This window comes from Mixophyes fleayi, chromosome 1, assembly GCF_038048845.1.
Source record: "Mixophyes fleayi isolate aMixFle1 chromosome 1, aMixFle1.hap1, whole genome shotgun sequence".
NCBI lineage: Eukaryota > Metazoa > Chordata > Amphibia > Anura > Limnodynastidae > Mixophyes > Mixophyes fleayi.
The window spans coordinates 385,985,139-386,010,969 of NC_134402.1; the positions used below are offsets into that span (position 1 = coordinate 385,985,139).

Below are 25,831 nucleotides of genomic sequence, written 5' to 3' on the forward strand. Positions count from 1 at the left end.
TTCTGTACAATAAATAAATGTTCTGATTAAGTGACATGTGGATTAACCTCCTTATTCACATCTGTTACAATCCAATGGGCATCTGCCAATACATCTACCAATATATGTTCCCAAATGTACAAATAGACATGCTGTCATATGAGAATCATTTATGGAATATATGGAATTATATATTAGAATGTAATAAGTAGTACCACAATGTTGCGGATCACTGCAACATGGGTATTATTGTGAAGCATTGAAACACAACAACAGAGACATTCAATTGATTATTATTTATTAGATCAGTGTCTAAAGTAGTAAAAGATTGTGAATTCTAACTGAAGTTTAATACTGAGTTTTGTTTTCGCGGCTTTAATAATTTGATTGGTTATATCCTTAGCATAGCTTAATAAAAACAAATGGTCTCTCTGTGGTCCAGGTGGTGGATTTTTTGTCAATTTCAAAAAAACAGAATCAGTTCTAGATCTGGTAACTTTCTGTAATGTTGTGAAAATGGATTTACCAAGATCAATGTTGTTTGTGGTAAAAAGTTGTTTGGATGACTCTGCTACAGGGTAGCTTGTTTTTCCTTTAAAACTCGACCTATGTATTTTATTGGCAAATGATTCCAAATGGGGAAGCATGAGCATGGCAATATCTTCACTACTTTTCAGTACTGATTCCATGGCAGTTAAGAGTGTTGCCTTGTACATTTCTTGCAGATTAGTTTGATAATCCAAGGATATTTTGGAGGGTCTAACTACTAATCTTCCTTCACATAAACTTTCATATAGGTCTGAAGCATTTGCTTGCCATTTGTCCAAGATTTTTTCTACAGTCTCTCTTGCTGTTGATATCACTTCAAGCCTAGACATTAAATATTGAAATGCTAGTTTGTTCGTAAGGTTGTGTAACCTCTCCTTATCCGTTGATTTTTCAGCTTTAAATTTGGTGTGCCTGCCAGGATGAGTAAGTTCAAACGTTAGTTCATTAAAAACTCTCTCTACAATTTTTTCAGCTGTATCTGTTAAATTAGCAGCCAGATTTTGAAAAAGCTCTTGAAAACTTGTTGAGCATTTGGTTGCAAAATTTTGCAGGACACACTCTGGGAGATCAGCCGTCTCCTTTGCCGTAGACTGGGGCAGTGATTTTGTTTTCAATGTATTATTTGTTCTTTCTTCTGTGTGACGTTTTGTATTTAGACCAGTTGATTGAGGAACACAGGTTTCATCTACTAGATTAGGAAAATGTATAACTGTTCCTGGATCTTGTCCACCTGTTATCTAAATATAACAGAAGAAGAGATGAATAAAAAAAAAGTCTGACACAAACTGTGTCTTTGATGTCCTCTTACTTAGAAAAGGCATTTACCAATATTGCTCATCTCTCCTCTTTGTCAGTTACTGCAGGTGTAAATTAGTAAACAAATAACCCTGCTATAAGCGTCAAAGAGGAAGCATTAGTTTTGAGTATAACCCTGGGAGCTTGTCTTGCAGAGCAGAAGACCGTGTGAAATACACGGTTGTCTTCAAAGGCGAAGATGAACCTTTACCAATCTCTGATGTTACTGCTGTCCAGCTCCTGAAGCTAGATAGTGCTGAGACCCCCTGATGCTATGCAGAAAGGCATAATACAATGGCCCCCATTATGTACTACCCCCATCCCAACCTGGTAAAACATAGTAAAAGAACCCCCCCTTCATATGAAAGGTTCTTCATAATTTCATCTGGTGAAGTGTAAAGCTGAGGCAATACAACCCCTTGACCTGGAGAGGTTCTTACCAGCCTCAGCTGGTGCAGTGTATGGTTGGAGAAAGTTAATAGCTCCCAGTCAAGTTCTGTGGGCGCTACCCAATACCTGGATGCAGGGGGAGAGTGGGTGGAATTAGTGACAAAAGTGACCGCCGCGTAGGGTACAGAGTTATTAACTTTTACCTAGGATTAATTTGCTCGTGACCCTTCAGCTGTTGTGAAAATAAAAGTCTCAGCAGTTTGCACTGATAGGAATATGGAAAAATAGGGTTTTCCTGTCATACTGGCAATCTACCATATCATGGACAATATTATTTTACGAAACGTCCACAAGATTCTAACTGAATCATTTTCTTTTCCACACCTCAGTTTTAAACCCATGCCCTTTCACACCCATTGCACAAGCCTTCAATGTCAAATCATAGGAATCACTGTTAAATCGTAATACACCTTTATGTACCTAACCCCAATATCTTTTATCTACACTACTGTTTAAGAATGTGCATCAATGAATATAAGATCACCTGCTCAACTGTCTTTTCTTTGGTTCTCTTGTTTAGTATTTCAGGAAACCTGGTAACAAGCTGAGGTTTCTAAGAAAGGGAAGTAAATACACAACAGACATGGCACTTTAATAACGGTTCTCCACAACTATAACTAGTACAAATATCACTAATATCTTAAAACATAGTGCACAAATATTTTATACATTTTAATCTTATGTATTTTATTTTGAATATTTATAAAATGTGCTTATCCTTTAAAAAAAAAAAGTAAACTAAATAATTGTACCCACACATATATCTAAGTGAGTGCAGTTCAAGGCAACTATGTTGCAGACCGATGTTTCTCTGGAGATAAGCAATTAATGATTTATTCCATTTAGCTTTTTTATCTCATTGTGTCACATGCATGTCCTGCAAACGGGTACCGGCGCCCTTACCTTCTCTTTGCAGGCGGTGACTCCGGCACCTCTCTCCCATGGCGGGCGCCATCCAGCGGTCAGTTCTGCGCATGTGCAGATCCGCAGACCCCCCTTCAAACCTCCTCTCCTTCCTCATTGGTTACAAGATCATGGATGGCTATTTAAACCACCTGAGTTCACCTGTCTGATGTCTGTTCTTTGTGCTCACAACCTGCAGCAGTAAGGACCTGGCTTCTCTCTCTCCGCTCCCTACACTGAGCTACCGCTGTTCCAGTAACTTCATAGCTATTGTCCAGAGTTACCACTGTTGTGTCAGCTACGCTCTCTCCCTGCTGCCTACTTCGAACTACCGCTGTTCTAGTGAATCCATTATCATTCTCTCGAGTTACCTCAATTGTGTCAGCCACAGTTCTCCCTCTCCACTGCCTACACTGACCTACCGCTATTCCAGTGACTCCATTGCTATCTCCTGCTATCATCTGGCCTCTCCATTCTTGGCACCTCCAAAACTTCTCTGCCGGGCACTCTCTCATGATGGGACCGCGACCAGCGGGATAGGGACTGCTAAGACCACACCTCCTTGCGGGGGTTCCTGGTGGAAACCACCTACGCATTAGACTCTGCGCTCTTGAGTGAGTCCTGTCATATCCGGCAGATTCTGGGGATCTCAAATTCTAGCAAGCCGACCGTGACACTTTGCTTTATGGCAGTTTCAGCGTGTGTGCTTACTAAAGGGGGATTCAATTCCCCGCGTTGTTCTTTAGAACAACAGGGGGTGCGCATCATTAGCGTTACTACGGTAACTGATGCTCATTATTACCGTTAGTACGGTAATTGCAACATTGATTTTTGCTCGTAGCTCTGAGCAGAAATCCGTGTTAAAATTAACATACTAATGGTAATGTGGACTCCGCATTGTTCTAAAGAACAGCGCATGGAATTTAATTCCCCAAGTGTATTTATGTTTCTTTTATAGCAGTTGTAATTAACATGCGCTCCAACTGGTAACTACTGTTAAAAATAAAGTAATATTTTCTATAATCACTTAGAAAAATCTTACAAGATTTTCTCCCTTTTCTTCAATTTATAATTATTGTAGAATATACTCTGCTGGATTTAAGTATCTCACATATTTTACAATAGTAATCTTATACAACACAACTTGTTGTTTTTTACTTAAAAGTATCACAAACCTGAAAAAACATAAATGACAGCTTCATTGTAGTAATAATAATAATAATAATAATAATAATAATAATAATAATAATAATAATAATAATATTTTATGGTGGCCTTTATTTAACAGATAAGAAAATAAATAAGATAAGTTAAATTAAAGATATTAATCCAAGATTGCTAAAACCCCTATAGCTATAGCATAATTCTTACTTGGCAATTTGCTACTGTCAGATTTCTAATCATAATTCTAGAGCCAGGTATTCAGGTCAGTCTATTATTATCATTATTAACAATTATTTATATAGCACCATCAGTTTTTGCAGCGCTTTAAAAATTGAAAAATACAAATAGTAATAAAACAAGAATGGGTGTAACATGTAGACAAAGAAGTAAGAGTGCTCTGCTTGCAACCTTACATTCTATAGGAAAATAGAAGTTTGATAGATCAGGTTAAGTTTCAAAGATTGCAATCTTCAGCAACAGTTTTCATTTTCAGCTTTTTGGATCCCCAAGAGTTCATGTAAAGTCTGCAGCTTATCTAAGATTTCATCTCCACGGGAAATGCAAAGTTCTACTAAAACATAAATAAATAGGGGACGCCTCCATAGTGCAGGACTAGAAATGACATAAAACCAGGCATATGATGATAGAAGCTGTAGGATGAAGATGTTATCTCACTATCTGAATTCACAGACACAAGTAGCAAACAATTAAAATTTGCTCCAAGCCACACTCTCTGTCTTGTCATAGGACTTCTTCAGGAGGGGTTTTATGTACTTTCTGGCATGTGTCTATTCTTAAGTCTTATAATAAACATTGAAACTTTGCACCATGGAAATACCACTAAATACCACTTTTTGTTTCAGAAATTTAGAAGATGTACCGGTTCTCTAATTCTTGTCCTAGGTAACCAGAAACGGTTGACAGGCTTTATCCTGTTCTTATCGGTCATGATTGTCTACCTGCAAACAAGAAAGAGAAACATCAAGCTGTATTCTGTGTGCTGGACAATGAGTTACAATTTCATTTGAGAGGAAAGGAGCAAAAAAACGACCAGTAAATCCAGCTAGAAGGTACAATTATATGCTTGGGCACAACCATGTTCTGCTTGGTGGTGTAAGAGGCGGATTTAAAATGTGTGGACAGATTTAGATTTGGAAGAGGGGTGCGTCCTAACTCTCCTCTAAATCACAGTGTAAAAATAAAGCTGCCTAGTATTTGTGTGATACCTGTAAAAACAGGCACTGTTTTCCCTGCAAGCAAAATAAATTTACATTTTCACCCCTTGCATGGCAACATGGTTTGCTCAAGTGCAATTTACCATTTAACTTATTGGGAGTCAGGGGGTTGTTTGAGTACAGAAAGAGAATACATTTGAGTTTTATGTGAACTGTGTATAGGTTTGGTGATTGGGTAGAATAGCTTGGGGAGGATGGATCAGGAATTTGATAAACTTGGTGAAGAGAGGAGTTTTCCAGAAACACTGGAAGGTTTTGAGTCTAGTCTTGTTGTATGAGGGAGGGAGGGAAATCCACACAGTGGGTGCAATCCCAAAAAGTTCCCGTAACCAGAAATGTGAGCGGGTAATGGGTGTGGATTAGAAATGCAGATCTTGCACAGAATAGAGGGGGCGATTTGTGAGATAATTTAAAAAAAGTGTAGAGATGTATGTTGGTGCAGTTTATAGTAGTTTATATTTTAGTAGAAGCATTGTATATTGTATTTTTTTTAAAATGAAAATTAGTCTAACTGCTGTCTTCAAAACAGATTGTATAACTGAAAGTCTGGTTAGGAGAAGACCAGCAAGGAGGGAATAACAATAGACAATTTGGGAGATAGGGAGTACTTATATCTTGTTAGAAGGGAAGATGGTAACTTACAACTGTAGAAGATAAAACCAGAAGGGTGAGATGAAGACTGTGCAGCATCCAGATATACTTCTAGACACCTTCATAGTCAGATATAATAATAATAATAGCTGCTGGGAGAGTAGTTGGACAGACAAACTTATATGACATCACAGTGCAATGACAGAACACTGGAGAGGTTGCTTAGTAACTATAAATAACAGACAGCAGAGTACATATAGCTGGATGCTAGACCTAGTGATTCCTAAAGGCATCATTTATATAGCTTTTTAAACATTTCAATGCAGCCAAGAGCAAAAGGTGACATTCATACCATAAAGCTACTATAGTTACAAACAGTGTGCCAAAACCCATCTAGTTAGAAGGTGCAATAAGTGTTATAATGTACAAACAAGACAAAATGAAAATACCTTTGGACACTGCAAAGGCTGTAAGATGTTATTATAAGGCTAGCATTCAATTATAAAATCCCAGAGCAGTAAGTTGGATGGGGAAGTAGATTCATCCAATGATGGATGAATCTACCAGCGACATGGTGATATGGTGATACCTCCTGCTGCCTCATGGCCTCCCACAAAGAGGACAGACTGTAGGGTCTCTCCTAATACCTGTGGGTCAGGTTTAATGGGAGATATTCCTTGTAGCAGAAGATGTGTAAATATGGCCATTTTTTTATCGCTTGTGTATTATAACAAAATTAAGCCCAGGGAGTTAAGTTGCCAAATATTATAAATTATGCTATTCTCTTCTAAAGTACATATGAAGGGTGTATTCCTTATAGACATTTAGGGCTAGATTTACTAAGCTGCGGGTTTGAAAAAGTGGGGATGTTGCCTATAGCAACCAATCAGATTCTAGCTGTCATTTTGTAGAAGGTACTAAATAAATGAAAGCTAAAATCTGATTGGTTGCTATAGGCAACATCCCCACTTTTTCAAACCCGCAGCTTAGTAAATCTAGCCCTTAGTCTATTATATTAACTTCATAATTCTTCACTTTGGCGTTTTCAGTGAGTTGTGATTTGTCTCCATATTACGGGTTCCTGTATACCTTTCTCTACCCCCTTTTGTGTGCATGTCTCCCTCGGCACTCCCATCCCATCTGTTCCCCCTCATTTTTCTACCCTCAGCCCACACAACCTACTGTCCTTTTGCACCACATTTTCTTCTCCCTCATCTGACACTTCTGACTTTTCACACCTGTCCTTTCTCCTCTTCTTCTGGATATGGTAGTGACATGGAAGAACAGGTACAAAACCGTATCCAGCGCCAGATAGAGGATTGCATGTAAGTACAATGTTCCTTTAATTAATCCCATGGGGCTTTTTTTGTCATAAAGTTACCACCAGGGATAATACTGCTATTGCTGGTAGTATTCTATCTAAAACAAAATACTTGGCGATAAACAGACTAAATGCATTTGAAATTTTTTTTTTTTTAAAAATTACGTGTGTATGTAATATATACATATGTGTAAAAAACAATAAAAATTATATATATATATATATATATATATATATATATATATATATATATATATATATATATAATATAAAAAATGTACAACTGGTTTGACAAGACTTTAGCCAGCGCGCTGATGGATAAGGGTTTGCCGACCCCTGCCTTAGAGTATGCAGCTAGACAATGACCAATATCAGAACATTTGCAAGAATTTTTTTTTTTTTTAATATCTGTCTTTTCTGGTGTTCTATGTGGTTGTCTTGGCAAAGGTCCAAATGTAGAACCGAAACGTTTACTTCTAGCATGAGATATGGAATTAATTAAAAGAACAGAAAAGCAGAGATGGTAATTGCATATTTTAGTGAACTGCCATGTATACTGTATACTACTCTGTCACTAATTTTAGCCACCCAGATCACTGCAGACTTTGGCCAAAATCAGTGAAAATTTGGAGAGTTTTAAATGACTGTAAATGAATGTTAATGCTATAAATAGTAATATAGAAGCAAAAACAGCTCAAAATCACATCATTTTACCTATTTTTCACAATTTTTAATTAAATCCAGATCCAAAACTAAAATCTTTCATGTTTTGGGGCAAGATCTGTAACAAAACCAAAAGCATGAAGACGTTTTTCAGATCCAAAACCAAAACGGGAGCAGATCTCTAATAATAATGATGTCATTTAAGCAGTTAACAGCTTTCTAACTGTTATATGGTATCTATATTTAGTAATAAATATAAAAAATTACAATGGTGCTTGAGCTATTAGATCAAAAAAATATGAAAAATCCGTGGACAAATATAAACCAATTTATTAAACAATAAAATATTCAAACATCCCAAATAAGCTCAAATCTTAAAATATTCAAACAATACTGTTAATACAAGTATGACCAATAGGTATAAACTATAAATGTAGCAAATCAGATATCATAAAATTGCAATTATAGCACCATAGTACAAAACACTCCTAGGATGTGATAATAAACGTCAACCCTATGGTCACATATTCCATCATGTCCCGCACACTTAATAGTTTTCTTCTAAAAAAAAAAAATAGGATATTAGAACACAATGTAATACTGAAAACAGCGTCAGTCTCTCCTATTTTCAAATGGGCAGTGAATCACAATAAAACAATGGATACAATTTTAATCTCCCCTACAGCATATAAAATAAGTGCAAGATGGCGTAATTTTGAGGTATAGTATGATCTAATAGTATAGTGTCGAGCAGAACAATCCACACGTGTAACGTTGATTAGGACTCTGCAGACCATAGTTATGGCAATCTGGATGTCACCGTTGTAATAATGTAAATAAATTGTTGCTCTGTGAAGAGCTGCTGGCGGGGAACTCACCTGGTCGTCCAGAGTCAGGTAAGTACCCCCAGGTGTCTCTGGTTCCTCGGCATCAGCAAATCAGGAGTGTCGGTGCTGGTTTGTTGGTGGCCAGGACGGTACGCCACTCAGGGCTCACCTCCCGGCTATATGAACGTTTGGCACTACAACGAGCCCTGAGAGGCTCGCCGGGTCCCAGCATTACATCTACTATGTAAACTGCTGCGCCCGGCATCATCTCAGTTTACCTGTATGTTCTGTGTTTAAATAAACCACCTTGTTCCATGGTTCTGTTACTGGGTACCCTAACAGTCCTCTTGAAAACAATTACTGGATCTTTAGGAAGTAAAGTGGAATCTTGTTTCAAAATAGGAAATTGGAACAAATTATTTTCTTAATAGTAACTGATGATTTTTTTATATTTAATAATAGAGGCACATTCTAAAGAATTTGTGTGGTCTTTTCAAATCGACCATAGCTGGATGTTCCCCTCTATCTTCTTGTGAGCGTTTTCTCTCTTTTTTTTTTAGAATCTAGAAGAACATCTCTATTCATCTTATTTACTACATCAAATGCTTGTTTGATTTTGGTGGATATCCACGATCTAAGAAATTAGATGCCATTTCTTCAGCGGTTTTAAAAATAAGCACTTATTTGAACAATTATGGCGTAGCCACATGAACTATCCTTTTCATATGTTTTGATTACACTTGGAATAATGGGCACTATTGAATTGTAAATAAGTGTTATAGTCCACCTGTTTGCAGTAAGTGGAAGTGACAATAGCAGAACCTACAGCTGAAGCAATCAACAGAGATCTTGTAATATGTGGGTAAAAATTTGAAGTTATTAGTGTTACGATAATTAACAAAGTTTACTGCTCGTGATTCTTCTAATATCCTCTTCAAATAATAAACAAATCATTTATATAAAACAGCCATAGAGGACGAGGTCTGTCTCGAACTCGCCTCCCCATATATATACGTGGGATCTAGGTCACCTACGTAAAGGTTGGCGTAGCTCAGGGCGAATCGTGTCTCCATGGTCATCCCGATCACCTGTAAATAGTGACAATGGTTAAACAAAAAATAATTGTGTTATAAAATAAAAGATATAGAATCCGTCTTAAAGCTCTGGTGTCTCTCCAAGATTCTCCCATCACGAGATAGAATATTGGTAATAACTTCAATGTCTTTTTGATGGGGGATATTAGTGTATAATGATTTAACATCCAAGGCGAGGAAGGCATATGTATCATCCCACAAAACTGGACGTATTAAACTCAACAAATGTGTAACATCACAAATATATGATCTTAAAGATGTCACTAACTGTAGGTTATCTTGTAAGCTTTTCATTCATGTAGCCAGGATCAGGTTATAAAAGCTACAGTAAAACTATAGGCAGCACTATCAGCTAATCAGAATACTAAATATAGGGATAGCATGTTGTAGATACATACCTGGTCGCAGACACTTCCCATAAACATGTACACAAGACATCATTCATAACAAATACTTCCAGATATACATACCTAAAATTACAGTCAGACTAGGACAACTCCACCAGCATGTTTAACCAAGTCGCCAAAGTACAGATGCCGATTTAGACCTCAGCTTAGGCATTCTTGTGTCAATCATGGAGAGGCCATAGGCAAGTTAGTATTAGTATGCCTGTATGCGTACCAAGCACCAGGGGTGCTCATGCTGCTTTACACCGTGGCTTGGACTTGTTTGCTTAGTCACAGGAAAGTTGTTTTTAGCTCTCCACTTGTATTAGTAATCAAGGTGTAAAGTATCATCACTAAACCGGACTTAAGATGGGCCTACGCACTGCTCGATTAATTGTGCCTATTTTCACCATGAGTCAGGATGGGGCCTCGAAGTCTGCTCAGATAGATATTAACCCCAGAGAGGTGTAAAGTCTAATGGAAGAGATGTTTTCACCAGGGATCCCCGCAAGGGGATATGGGCTTAGCAGCTCTCTAACCGCAGTTCAAAGTCCCCTAAGAGGGTGGGGGGGGGGGGAGCAGAGAGCGAGACTAGATGGATGGTCAGGAGATAAAGGCAGGTCCAACAGGTAAGTGGTAGTTCTAGATAACAAGGGAGAGCAACAGTCTATGGGGTGCTGCTGCACCGAGGTTCTAGTGAACAGGATGGCCCTGGAGTAGGATCGGAGGGGAGAGAACAACGGTCTGCAGAGAGACAGCAGCGTCTAGACCGCAAAGAAGTTCCCCCCTACCTCTGTTACCCTATGTGTGTTTGTGTCTGTCTCCTCCCTGCATGTGTGTGTGTGTGTGTGTGTGTGTGTGTGTCTGTCTTTCTCTTCCCTGCGTATGTGCCTGTGTGTGTCTATCTTCCCTGCCCTCCTCCTGTATCTCTGGATTCGTCTTCTCTGCCCTCCTTATGTGGGCGACTAACAAGTGACATGGGAGGTGCACTATATGGAGCCATCCCATGCATGCAGACTGAAAGAGACTCTCCTACACAGTGCAGCGAAAAGAAAGTGTGTGGGAAGGGGAGGGTGGGTTTATTTTATTAATGTAATAAGTGAGGGGGGATTATTTACAATTTTAATTGTGACAGATGGTAAACTCCATCCAAGGATAAATACCGTCACGAGTCCGATAGCGGACAAGTACGTAAGGGAGAGTTGAAAAGAAGTTCGAAGAGAGAGTTCAAGCCTTCTGATAGAGGCTCAGAGCCGGACAGTGTTAGGCCGGTGGCAGTCACCAATGCGGCAGGACTCAGTCTCCCCGGAATTGGCTTGTTTGGGAATGCAGCCCAAAGCGGGTGGTAGAATCCATTTAAGGATAAATACCAACCCAAGAAAGACAGCGGACAAGTACCATAAGGTTAAGTCCCCAAAGTGGAGACCCCTGAAGAAAAGGGAGTTATTACTGCGTGCCAGCTAAAGGATAGAGGACTAGAGTCCCCTGGAAAGTTGTTTGTAGCAAAGTGCGCGCCGATGAAGCAGGTGAGCGCCGTGTGCGCGGGGGGGGGGGGGGTGTGCGGTCAGTGTATGTATGTATGTATGTATGTGAGAAGAGGCAGTATATGTATGTATGTATGTATGTATGTATGTATGTGAGAAGAGGCCAGCATATGTATGTATGTATGTATGTGAGAAGACGCCAGCATATGTATGTATGTATGTATGTATGTGAGAAGAGGTCAGCATATGTATGTATGTATGTATGTATGTATGTGAGAAGAGGCCAGCATATGTATGTATGTATGTATGTATGTGAGAAGAGGCCAGCATATGTATGTACGTATGTATGTATGTGAGAAGAGGCCAGCATATGTATGTATGTATGTATGTATGTATGTATGTGAGAAGAGGCCAGCATATGTATGTATGTATGTATGTATGTATGTATGTGAGAAGAGGCCAGTGTATGTATGTATGTATGTATGTATGTGAGAAGAGGCCAGCATATGTATGTATGTATGTATGTGAGAAGAGGCCAGCATATGTATGTATGTATGTATGTATGTGAGAAGAGGCCAGCATATGTATGTATGTATGTATGTATGTATGTATGTATGTATGAAGAGGCCAGTGTATGTATGTATGTATGTATGTATGTATGTATGTGAGAAGAGGCCAGTGTATGTATGTATGTATGTATGTATGTATGTATGTGAGAAGAGGCCAGTGTATGTATGTATGTATGTATGTATGTATGTATGTAAGTATGTAAGAAGAGGCCAGCATATGTATGTATGTATGTATGTATGTATGTATGTATGTGAGAAGAGGCCAGCGTATGTATGTATGTATGTATGTATGTATGTATGTGAGAAGAGGCCAGCATATGTATGTATGTATGTATGTATGTATGTGAGAAGAGGCCAGCATATGTATGTATGTATGTATGTATGTATGTATGTATGTATGTGAGAAGAGAACAGCATATGTATGTATGTATGTATGTATGTATGTGAGAAGAGGCCAGTATATGTATGTATCTATGTGAGAAGAGGCCAGTATATGTATGTATGTATGTATGTATGTATGTATGTATGTGAGAAGAGAACAGCATATGTATGTATGTATGTATGTATGTATGTATGTATGTATGTATGTGAGAAGAGGCCAGCATATGTATGTATGTATGTATGTATGTATGTATGTGAGAAGAGGCCAGCGTATGTATGTATGTAAGAAGAGGCCAGCATATGTATGTATGTATGTATGTATGTGAGAAGAGGCCAGCATATGTATGTATGTATGTATGTATGTATGTATGTGAGAAGAGGCCAGCATATGTATGTATGTATGTATGTATGTATGTATGTGAGAAGAGGCCAGCATATGTATGTATGTATGTATGTATGTATGTATGTATGCATGCATGTATGTATATATGTATGTATGTATGTATGTATGTATGTATGTATGTGAGAAGAGGCCAGTGTATGTATGTATGTATGTATGTATGTATGTATGTATGTGAGAAGAGGCCAGCATATGTATGTATGTATGTATGTATGTATGTATGTATGTATGTGAGAAGAGGCCAGTGTATGTATGTATGTATGTATGTATGTGAGAAGAGGCCAGCACATGTATGTATGTATGTATGTATGTATGTATGTGAGAAGAGGCCAGCATATGTATGTATGTATGTATGTATGTATGCATGCATGTATGTATATATGTATGTATGTATGTATGTATGTATGTATGTATGTATGTGAGAAGAGGCCAGTATATATATGTATGTATGTATGTATGTATGTATGTGAGAAGAGGCCAGCATATGTATGTATGTATGTATGTATGTATGTATGTGAGAAGAGGCCAGTGTATGTATGTATGTATGTATGTATGTGAGAAGAGGCCAGCACATGTATGTATGTATGTATGTATGTATGAAGAGGCCAGTGTATGTATGTATGTATGTATGTATGTATGTAAGAAGAGGCCAGTGTATGTATGTATGTATGTATGTATGTATGTATCTATGTATGTATGTGAGAAGAGGCCAGCATATGTATGTATGTATGTATGTATGTATGTGAGAAGAGGCCAGCATATGTATGTATGTATGTATGTATGTATGTATGCATGTATGTGAGAAGAGGCCAGTATATGTATGTATGTATGTATGTATGTATGTATGTATGTATGTATGTGAGAAGAGACCAGTGTATGTATGTATGTATGTATGTATGTATGTATGTATGTATGTATGTATGTATGTATGTGAGAAGAGGCCAGTATATGTCTGTCTGTCTGTCTGTATGTATGTATGTATGTATGTATGTATGTATGAGAAGAGGCCAGTATATGTATGTATGTATGTATGTATGTATGTATGTATGTATGTATGAGAAGGGGCCAGTATATGTATGTATGTATGTATGTATGTATGTATGTATGTATGTATGTATGTATGTGTGAGAAGGGGCCAGTATTTGAATGTATGTATGTGTGTGTGAGAGGGAGGGGGGGGGTCTTAATATAATGTGCAGGTAGGCTATTAATTTAATCAAGGAGTGCAGGTGGGGGCTAATTATTGGGTGCAATTTTATTTGTGGGGTGATGGTGGGGCTTTTTAATTTAATAGTGGGTCCTATGAATTTAAGATGGAGTAATTGGACCTTTAATTTAATGCTGGTGTGTTTTGGGAGCTATTTATTGATTGTGGGCTGTTTGTGGAAACTTAGATCTATTTATTAATTTGTGATTATGTTTTATTTAATGCCTGTGATTGTTGTGGGAAATGGTTATATTTGTTAAATAAATGCTATTTAAATTATTGCTGCGGCTGTTTGGAGGGAGGGAAATAGGTGTATATATTAAATGTGTTTGCTATCTAATGTCAGGGTTGGTTGGAAAGAAAGATCTATTTAGCAAATGTAAATATTATTATTTTAATGTTGTGGCTGGAGGGAGGCCCAATTATAAAACGTGAGAATGCTATTGATTTAATACTGGGACTGGTTGGAGTTTTCTAAATTTAATATACCCATTTTTTTTCCAAATAGGGCCTCTAATTATTTCAGGATCCAGACAACCAGCAAATGATCTAAAGACACCAGCAGCCACAAGTGGTGACAGTGACAAGAACAGGTAGGAGAGAGCAGGACAGTCTGCCAACTGTCCTGAATCTGGTGGGACAGTCCCGAATTTGGGTGACTGTCTCGCTTAGGACAGTTGACAGGTATGTCCCGCTTCACCGTGTACTGCTCGTGAAGGCAGAACTGTGTGCACCTAACAGTAGTGCACACAGTATTGTCTGTGTACTTGTCTAAAATGATAACCATGTTACATCATAGGGGTTACCCTGTCTAAAGTGCCCAGGCCCCCCAGAGCCTTAATCCAGCTCTGGGGGGGCATAAAAATATATATATATGGATTAAGCAACACTACAATAGCCTTTTTTTATATAGATAAATATATATTGTACCAAAAACCACCCTTTAAGGATGGGCCGCTGCTGTGTGCTTGCCCCCCGGGCCGGAATCTGCCAGACCCCCCCTGGTCAGAGCTACATGTGTATTCTGGAAACAGACAGAGGTTGAACTGTGAGAGTCTGTGGAACTACTGTGACCAGGAGAACCTGGTATGTACTGTAACAAAACCAGCACTGTAAGATGTGTGCCGGAGGAGTAAGGAGATATACTTGTAACCAAAATTCATATTGCTCATTAAGAACCGTGCTGGAGAGAGTAAGGAGCTATATACTCTCACTCACGCTCTCTCTCTCTATCTATCTATCTATCTATCTATATATATATATATATATATATATATATATATATAATCTGTATTGCTGCAACCATTTTGATTATACTGATGGAGGACCAGGAGTGTAAGTATATAGTTCAATTTGTGATGGAGATGGTCCAGAACCCAAATTATTCTGACTTATTTCACTACACCGCAAAGTGACACCACCTGTGTCCCACTACCTACAAAGAGACTTTGTGGTAAAACACCTGCAGGGACCCCCTGGTCATTTATACCCATGCCCATCAGCTAGGCAGGGCTTGAGAAGGAGGTGCACTGTATAGCCTGTGCACCCCACACTACAGACAGTGGCAGGGGTTACATAAGGTAATGAAGGAAAGGGGGAGATGGGATTCGTCTTAATGGAATGAGGGGAGGGAGGTTGTCTTAATATAATAAGAGGAGGAGTGTGGGTTTGTCTTAATGTAATGAGAGGGGTCTTATTAATTCAGTGATGGATTGTGGGTGGGGGCTATGTTTGGGGAGAAGGAGGGCTGTTTATTAAATGCGATTATGAATTATTTAATTTCAGGGATGATTGAGGGAATTAGTTATATTTCTTAAATGTAAATATTATTAATTTATTACCAGGGATGTTTGGAGGGAGGGAAATAGATTTATTAACTGGGAGAAATATTCAATTTCAGGGCTGGTTGGAGGGAACTAGGTATATTTATTAAGTGTGAAAAGTATTACGTTAATTTTATTTAATAGGGCTGTTTGCAGGGAGGGAAGTCGAATTATAAAATGTAGGTGTTACCGATATAACATCAGTGTTTTCTTGACTCAGCAGCCTATTAGGAACATTTTAAAGGGAAAAAAATGCAGGTGGCCCAGTGACCAAGCTCAAGGTAGCCCACTATGGGACCAGCCCAGGGGCAGATACCGCCCTGCTCCCAAGCCCAGCCTGCCCCTGATAAGACACCAGCAGTCACTGGTAGTGAAAACTGCAAGAACAGGTAAGGTGACATACTATTAATAGCAAATAGCTATTTTTATTTTTAAGTGACCTAACATTTGACTTTGTTACTGCTGATGCCAGGACCTTAATAGTAATATAATTAGTATTATGTAATATGGCTAAATATAGGACATATTACTAATTACATACCCTACAGAATCCTTTTCAAACTCCTGACCACGACGTACAAGGCACTCTCCCAGTCCACTGCCCCCTATATCTCCGACCTCCTCTCCATTCACTCTCCTGCCCGCTCCCTGCGCTGACCGTCGCCTCTCCTCTACTCTGATTACCTCTTCCCACTCCAGAATCCAAGACTTCTCCCGTGCTGCCCCCCTTCACTGGAATGACCTCCCTCGCTCCATCCGTCTCTCCCCCACTCTTAGCGCCTTCAAACGGGCACTAAAAACCCACCTGTTCCTCAAAGCCTACCAACCCTCCACCTAACCCCTCCTCCGCTCCCCTCCCTTATACGTCAACTCACTCCCTTTGTACCCGAGTTTTGTTCACCCTCCCTTAGGATGTAAGCTCATTGTGCAGTATTGTTGCTAGTTTTCATGTGCGACATCAATGGTATTTTTCATGTGCGGCATTAATGGTAGTTTTCATGTGCGGTATTAATGGTGTTTTTACATTTTTCATGGGTGGTATCAATGGTAGTTTTAATTTGCAGCATTTTAGTATGAGGAAGCATTGATTTTTCTTTTGTAGACAACCTAGGCGAGCCCCCTGGGAGCGCTGTAAGTGTCATACTGTGGGCTTTATGCTTCATAATGCAGGATGTGTCAATGCTTACGGCCTTATACAGCCTTATACCTGATGGCGTTATATTACATGCATTTTATACAGTGGTGTTACAAGTACCTGTTGTAATATTCATATCTATTACATCCAGCGATCTTATACATGTGTTTATATTTTACCTTATCACCTAGTTTTGCATAGACTTGGTTGTGATGAGTTGTATCTGCTTCCCATGATGGATTAGCTGATGTGACCGCAGTTTAACAGTTATATCATAATAGTAGTACTTATTTTCATAATTTGGGTGATAAATATAATTTTGGCAGATATTTCAGGAATATTAAAATAATAGCATTGCATTACAAAAAGTGTCTTGCGGCAGCTGTACTTTTTTGTAGTGTGTAGTCACCAACCAGTCTGGGATCCTTATGTCAGTGCCCTGAGAGGTGCCTATGTGTTTTGCAGAGTCCCTAGCACCAGAGCCAGATTAAGGGAGGGCCCCGGGATGCCCCCCGCACCAGGTTCTGCATGTTTCTTGGTGCTACCCCCAAATGCCGGTATACAGGGGACAGCACAGGGTCCTCCATTTAAGTGCTTAGTCGGCACTATTTGCCTAAGGTGCCATCGCGCTGGTATTATAGTGATACCATGTATGTATGTATGTATGTATGCAGTTAATTTTTTTTAAGCCGTTTGGGCATAATGATGACACAGCTGCTGCCACAAAGCTGTGACTGTGATGAGGAGCAGAGAGGAGCCGCTCTGCCTCCCGGGCTTAAGGTATGTGAAGATCTGCAGCTGAGGGGATAAATGAGAATTGGGGGGGTGGTGGTAGTTGAGAACCACGTTGATGAGGAGGGAAATGAGGTGAAGATGGAGACAGAGAAGAGGATTGAGGAGGCAATGTGGATGCTAAGTAGGGGGAGAATGAGGAGTGAGAGGGAAGATAGAAAATGTGTTTGAGGGGGATAGAGGTGCAAGATGAAGAAGGGGATTCAGGAGGGGGACATGGGGATACAAATGTAGAACAGAGAGTTAGGATGTGGTGCTAAGACCTCGATTTTCTATTTTCCCTATAGCCGCTTTCATTGTGGACCCTCTCTCCCTGCCCCTGAAAAGTCGCATTTAAAAAAGTTGGCGTCTTAAGAGACTGAAGAAAATGCCGCAGTAAAATTGTAAAGTTACAATCGTGCCATTGATGTTATCGAATGTCTCACTTCCTGTAACCACATGGACAATTGCACTGCCTATCAGGACACTGCCAACCACAATTTATCACCTGTTTTTACCGCCACTCATTCCATTAGCTCCCCCCCTCTGGACATACACTATCTTTATATGCAAATGCATGGCAAGGCCCTATAAAAATGTTAATATTAAGCAAACAAAATAAAAATGACATAAAACATCTTCATGCTAACTGATGCCACAGACATTAGCATCTGTTGCCTTGCCACACTCCTGGCCTGCTAATGCTTAGTTGGACTAGGACGGAAGGGATGACCGATATACACATACACATGCAAAGATAATTTGATAATAATATGGGTCAATTGACAGGATGGAGGACGAGCTGTCTGGGTGCAGGCTGCAAAAACAGAAAGCGGAAATAACATGTAGGAGAAAGCAGGATAGTCTGTCATCTGTCCTGAATCTGGTGGGGCAGTCCCGAATTTGGGTGACTGTGCCACTTAGTCAGAATGGACAGTTGGGAGGTATGTCCCTCTTTATGCTTCTCTGTTCGTGAAGGGGGAGCTGTGTGCACTTAATAACAGTGAACATAATATTGCCTGCGTATTTGTCTAAAATTATAGCCATATTACACCATAGGGCCCCCTCTGTCTTAAGTGCCCCGGGCCCCCCAGTGCCTTAATCCAGCTCTGCCTTAGAGTCTACATTATTTTTTCAAGGCACCCCTCCAAAATAATTACCGAGCAGTCCTGTTTTAGAAGTAGTTGGGTCAAAAAAAAAGTAATAAGGATTTAGGTCAGGACAGAAATACTTATTTAGTTGTATGCAAAAATAATACACATAAATCCAAGGGAAAATAATATTTTTATATATTTTTTTCAATTATTTCTGTCAAAGAATAATTGACAGCTAACTCACACTGTGCCCTCCTTCATCTCCACACACTCTGCCCCTTCTGCATCTAGTCACGCTACCCACTCTGCATCCTCTCACGCTGCCTCCTCTGCCCTCTCAAGCTGCCCCCTCTGCCCTCTCTCACGCTGCCCTCTCTCATGCTGCCCCCTCTCACGCTGCCCCCTCTGCATCCAGTCACACTGCCCCCTCTGCATCCAGTCACGCTGCCCTCTCTCACGCGGCCCCCTCTGCCCTCTCTCACGCTGCCCCCTCTGCATCCAGTCACGCTGCCCCCTCTGCATCCAGTCACGCTGCCCCCTCTGTCCTCTCTGCCCTCTCTCTCATGCTGCCTCCTCTGCCCTCTCTCACGCTGCCCCCTCTACCGCAGTCAGCCAAAGAAAAAAGAAAAACTTACCAATCCGCGTGGCGTCTGGGATCGAGCATTCTCCTCTCTCCCGCAGCTGTCAGCTGTCAGGGCAGAGTTATACACTGACCTATATATTTCTTGAAGGAGAAGTGTCAGTTGGGAGTGGTTGGTGGTTGTCGGGGGTGACAGTGGGGAGTTTTTAACACCTTAAGTAGCTTGATGAAGGATGTGGCGATGAAGATGAAGGATGAGGTGATGGAGAAAAATGATGAGGTGGTGAAATGTGGACAAAACCACGTTAAAAAAGGGCGCTTGCATCGGGAACTAACGCTCTTCCCCTGTGGAGGCCTGGGCTAGGCCCAAACGCATGACAAGAACCTTTTTAATACCTTAAGTAGCTTGATTTGACTAGAATGCATGTATCATGCACGGGTTAACATTATATATATATATATATATATATATATATATATATATATATATATATATATATATATATATATATATTTGTTGCTTATAACAATTACATATTTTTCAGCATAATAAAATAGTGACAAAGAAAAAGAAAACAAACTGTAAAAAATTAAAAATTTTTGTACAAATTCTTATCCACATAAAATAACTATTTGCTTCTAAAGATTACATATCATCAAAAAATTTGCATTTAAAATGCCTTGTGTGTCTTTATGCTGGTATGAAAAAATTCTTATTAATATTGAAATATTTATTTATTGTTTAACTGGATTAACTGGTTTAAGTACAATTATCTTCACTTTCTATAAAAATGTTTTTAATATTGCATTTTACTACTTTCTGGCAAAAAGTAATCATTATCTATCTACAGATAATGATTAGTTTTCAGATATAACATATTGAAACTTCCAGTGTGACAGAAAAACTCAATCAGTTCTTCAATCAACAAAACCAGCTAAAGATTAAATCACAGAATACCTTGTAGGGAATACAGCTTTTTGACAGGTTGACAGTGTAGTTGCAAACAGAGTGGCCATCATTACCATGTTATCCTAACATTTGGCACCATCTACTGTTCTCAAGTAGTAGTCAAAGATGAATTACACAATAAGGCAAAAGGTAACATTGTATCAAGAATAATTTTAATTGCTTATTACATTTTACATCTTTACGGAAAACTATTTAAAGTCAGATTGTTTAGTACATCAGTGGGAGTGATGGTGGCTGTACAGAATATGCACATGATAGTAAGAGTTAATAAATAAAGTGGTGTAAACATTAATATCTAATTGGTCGCTATGATTACAGGACATTTGCAGCATGTGGTTAAATCTTTAAAAATGAGTACACTACATTGTAAAGATATATTTTAATATATTAAATAAATAATATGAAAATTACTAGTGAATTAATGTGTTCTTTTTATACAATTACAAATTTATGACATAGCTTAAAATACCACTTTTGTCAGTATGGCGACTACAGTACAGATAGATATATAAATTCAGATATTAGAGTAATTTATATATAAACTTTCCTGTAGGTAGTATCAAATGGATCTGTAAACCTGTTTGTTTCCAGTATGCGAGGGACAGAGGGGAACAGGAGTGGAGGTAGAAAGGAGAAGGGCAGGTGCAGGAGCGGGGACAAATGGAGAAGGGCAGATGCAAGAGCGGGGACAAAAGGTGAAGGGTAGCTGCAGGAGCGGGGACAAAAGGTGAAGGGTAGCTGCAGGAGCGGGGACAAAAGGTGAAGGGTAGCTGCAGGAGCGGGGACAAAATGTGAAGGGTAGCTGTAGGAGCAGGGACAAAAGGTGAAGGGTAGCTGCAGGAGCGGGGACAAAAGGTGAAGGGTAACTGCAGGAGCGGGGACAAAAGGTGAAGGGTAACTGCAGGAGCGGGGACAAATGGAGAAGGGCAGGAGGTTGAGGAGATGTGCAGACTAATTGCAAGATTAAAGATGAATTATGTATAAAAAGTAAAAGAGAATATGAAAAGGAAAACAAATAGTTTAAGTCTGATCTTCATATACCTAACAGTTCAATTTTTTTTAAGTATGTCCTAAACTGTGCACAGGTAAGTTAATCTAAATGACTAGAGAGGCAATTATCCACTGTTCTTGCACAAAAAACTCTTCAAAACCTGAATAATTCAGCAGATGGATGAGAAGTTGTGGTTTAAGATGCTGTCATTGTTTTTAGGTTTCATTTGCCCTCAAACAGTTTTCGTTTGTCAAAAATGAGCATAAGTGTAGAGCACGGTTTGGAACTTGAGTAAAAAAAAAAAAGAAGTGATTTATCTACAATAACGTTGTGTAGACCTTGGCGGTCTCTAAGAATTTTATACAAGAGGACGCAGTCTCTTTTATAGAATTAGACCAGCCAGTGAGATTCTCTTCGATGTATGGCATTACACCAGACGTCAGCTGGTTCAGGTAAGCCACCTGCAAAACAAAGAAAGATCACAAAAACACATTAATATTGCAATTCAGTGCTGTGCATATAATATTATTAAAGAGGTGCATGAACTCTTAAGTACAAATAGCCATTAAGTTCCTAGTATTTAGGTGTCTTTCACAGAGTTCTAGGCACCTATTGTATTAGCTTTCTCGGTCAGTGATATTTTGTGTAATCTTTGGAATTGGGGATAGGAAGAATTGGCCTGTTGCCAGCTAGGAGATTAAACAATTCACAATAAAAATGTTGACTGCAAAGGAAGCAAGATCAACTGTGAGTGAAACTCATACATAAAGCAAATGTAAGCTGCATCTTTTAATCTACTTGCAATATGCAAAATGGAGTATAAGAATATCAGAATTCACAGAGGAATTCTCTTACCAGATACAGGTCACAGCACAAAGGCCGGCGTCTCCCCCATATTGCTTACCTTAGCATGCGGGAGGTGGGGTCAGCATCCTCTCCTCCTGGGACTGGAAGTGTGGCACTTGGCTGTAACATCACAGGCAAGCACCACTCTTCCAGTATAACACTGACATGGCGGAGCAGCAACCACCAGTTTCACATGAAAGAAACTGCTGGCTGCTACTCCTTCATGACAGTATGTCCAATCTGTTTATCTGTATTACCATGTTGTTCTACCCATACTACGCCAACTGCATTCCATGTCTCTCCGTACTGCTCTATCTTCCTCTGCTGACTCCCATCCTTCATCTTCTCTCTTGTTCCCCTCTTCCTCACCCTCCCCACCCAATATCCTCAACTACAACAACCTACTCTGTCATCACTTCAGTCACCCTCCTGCCAGTTCAACTGTTTAGCCTCCACCTCCTCTGTCACCCATCTGGATAGCTAAGTTTAATGTCCTTTTAGTTCCTATTGTTTCTCACTACTCCCTCCCTCTAGAATGTAAGCTCTCAAGAGCAGAGTACTCTGCCGTATGTCTCACGTTCATCCAGTCTGTCTTCCTTGTTTCTCCCTGAATTGTTTCTTTATGTCATGTGATTTATTCTATTAATTACCTCCATGTTTTTATTATTCTGCTCTGTAGCTATGTATTTAAATTACGGGCATAAAGACAATAAAATCATGCACAGCTCTGAAATGAACCAGAGAACATACATGACAGGTAATATCAATTCAGTTCATGTGGATCCACAAGCTAGTATTATTGCATATAAAATTAAAAAACGAAAAAAATATATGTTGCTAGCTGTGCAATCCTATGCCAGGTACCTGGTCTGTAATTGACTGAATCAAGGTATTACTACTTTCCACAAGGGGAAGATAGACTGGCTGTAATAAATGGCTGGCTGTGGGTTAGAAGAAATAGAAGAAAAAGTAATGGACACGAAACAAACAAAATTTAAAAAGAGAGACAGAAATGACTACAAAGGAGATTCTAGAAATATGAAACAAAACCGGGGGAACAATAAGATACACCAACATAAGAAATGTATGGCATACGGAAACCATAGGCAGAAACAATGTGAACAAAATCAAGACTTTAGACCAAATTATGAAAAATTTAGAGGTCATCTAGGAAGACAAGAATCCAGATCTAATTATCAAATAAATAGAAATCACCAAGATAAAGTTAATCTCAGGTCGCCATTAATCAAACAACTCCCAATGAATAACAATCAGAAAAGTATATACAAATCACCAAATCCAGCCAATTTTACTAGTATTAATAACAAGGACTAAAACAAAGCAACCAAACTAAGCAGATATCGATAAACAGAACTATAAGAAAGGTGTAAATAACTCTGAGAAAACCTTCCAAAAAGAGGAAAATGCATTATTACACAAAGGTTCCCAAACCCATAATCAGTTCAGCGGTTTAGGTGAAAATGACCCAGAAAAATGTGTGGATTAGTTTTTAGAGCTGGTCCATTCCGAAAGCTACACAGCAGCATTTTTTAGGGACAACAATGACCCCCAAGTCTTTGGACAAATCAAAAAGTGCAAGAGGCTGGCACAAACACAGCCCAAAGCTGAAGAGAAAACTAAGATTAGATACAACATTATCCCAGATTAAAGCAAAAGGGTTATGTGAGGACATTTCTGAAGAAGAGGTTAAACTTGCCCTCACCTCTCAGAAGCCCTCTTAAGCACCGGGCCCAGACGGACTCAATATGTCCTATTATAAAAGATTTGCCCCAACACTGCTCCCAAAACTTACTTATTCAACTCAATATTACACGGTGACACCTTTTATCCTGACATCACATCCACAATTATAGTTATATCTAAATTCTTGTCCAATTTCCCTTCTCATCACTGATATCAAACTCTTCACCAAGATCTTAGCCAATAAATTAAATGGAGTCCTTGCTGAGCTTACGGACCCTGATCAGGTGGACTTTATTCCTAAAAGGCAAGCACTAGACAATAATCGCAGATTAATTGACTTAGTGCATCACACTAATGAGAATAAACTCCCTTCACTTTTACTAGCCATGGACGTGGAGAAGGCTTTTGACAGGGTCTCGGCCCTTCATGTTCTCCACATTGAAGACTTTTGTTTTCGATGCCACTGTGATACAAGCCATCACTGCCCATTACACAGACCCCACCTTGCGGGTTATGACCAATGGCCAGGCCTCCAACCACATTAAGTTACATAATGATACGAAACAGGGGTGTCCACTATCAACACTTTTGTTTGTACTGTGCATTGAACCCCTGGCGGCTAGAATACATTTCAACCCTGACATAACTGGTATCTCCCTGGGCCCTGATCACTACAAAAAATCCCTCTTTGCAGACAATGTTTTACTAACAGTAACAAATCCAGTTGCTTCTCTCCCTAACCTAATGCTAGGATTATCACACTTTGGAAAGCTATCTGGATATAAAATTAATGACACTAAATCCGAAGCCTTATCACTTCATGTCTCCCGTCTTACCCAAGAAGCTCTTCATTTGTCCTATACTTTCCAATGGCACCCTCATTCCATCAAATATCTCGGGGTGAATATCACCAAACACTACTCAGGGCTGTACAGATCGAACTATTTTCCCTTATTTACAAGTATTCAACAAGATTTATCCAAATGGGAGCATCTCCTGGGTAGGAAGAATTCAAACGGTCAAAATGAACATCCTCCCCCGCCTTCTATACTTATTCCAGACACTACTACTACCAATCCCTCACAGGACACTGGCAACACTTCAGTCCGCCTGTAATCGATTTATTTGGGGGGGGGGGGGGGGGGGTAGGAAACCCAGGTTGAGTAAGTTACTACTTTCCAAACCCAAGGAGGTGGGAGACCTCGGACTACCGCTAATATATGATTACTATCTTGCTACTCAACTTAGCCACTTCATCTCATGGCACCTTAACCCGGGACTCCAGAAGTGGGTGGACATAGAAAACATGCTGTCTTCAGATGCACTTGTGCATCACCTACCATGGCTCCCCAGAATTTGCAGGCCCACCTCAGCATACACGTGCCCCGCTACCTCCTTCACATTAATCACATGGGACATGGCCAACAAACGCCATGTGTTAGCCCCCTATCCTTCTTCCCCATACACATCAGACCCCAGTACCTGGGATTACCTGAACAAAATATCCATCATCCCCCCCTCCCAACCTACCCCTTGTAGGTCACCCCCAGCTCATCTTCTGCACATGAGCCTGTTCTCTTATTTTCTCTGTTAATCCCACCTGACTACCATATTTATGAAGTCAGTCATGTACCTGCTTGACCTCCTGTCCCAAGTGCAACACACTGTTGAATTGAGTGTATGTTTGTAGACTCATGTATTCTGCTAATGCGTTTTCAAAATAAACAGTTAAAAAAAAATAAAAAAAAATATTAGGAATAAAATGGACACACAATATACATATACATTCATATTTTGAACCGCCACAAGCATATTTACAATTTCTTAGGTACCGGGAGACGGATGCGCTACTGCTCCTGACAGCATGAGAGGGGAGAAACCTTGAAGATAATAGTGCACAAGTGCACAAGTCGGCAATC

General features: G+C 39.5%; 2 protein-coding genes across 5 annotated transcripts in view; both read right to left on the reverse strand.

Moving 5' to 3' along the window:
• Positions 1 to 256: 256 nt before the first annotated feature.
• LOC142097997 (uncharacterized) overlaps positions 257 to 25,831 on the reverse strand; it is a 1,069,021-nt gene continuing 1,043,446 nt past the window's right edge. The window contains exons 1-4 of one of the 4 annotated variants that reach the window (XM_075180407.1): positions 19,457 to 19,527; positions 4,721 to 4,799; positions 2,258 to 2,326; positions 257 to 1,265 (exon numbers count right to left, since the gene is read on the reverse strand). In XM_075180407.1, the coding sequence (XP_075036508.1) occupies positions 285 to 1,265; positions 2,258 to 2,326; positions 4,721 to 4,789 (1,119 nt within the window). In that variant the 5' untranslated portion in view covers positions 4,790 to 4,799; positions 19,457 to 19,527 and the 3' untranslated portion in view covers positions 257 to 284. Of the gene's footprint in view, positions 1,266 to 2,257; positions 2,327 to 4,720; positions 4,800 to 5,717; positions 6,022 to 9,507; positions 9,570 to 19,456; positions 19,528 to 25,831 lie in introns of those variants that run through there. The other 3 variants (XM_075180414.1, XM_075180398.1, XM_075180389.1) reach the window with 3 other exon arrangements.
• ACOT12 (acyl-CoA thioesterase 12) overlaps positions 20,505 to 25,831 on the reverse strand; it is a 40,433-nt gene continuing 35,106 nt past the window's right edge. Inside the window, exon 16 of the mRNA XM_075180255.1 lies at positions 20,505 to 21,823. Coding sequence (XP_075036356.1) covers positions 21,680 to 21,823 — 144 coding nt within the window. The 3' untranslated portion in view covers positions 20,505 to 21,679. The remainder of the gene's footprint in view (positions 21,824 to 25,831) is intronic.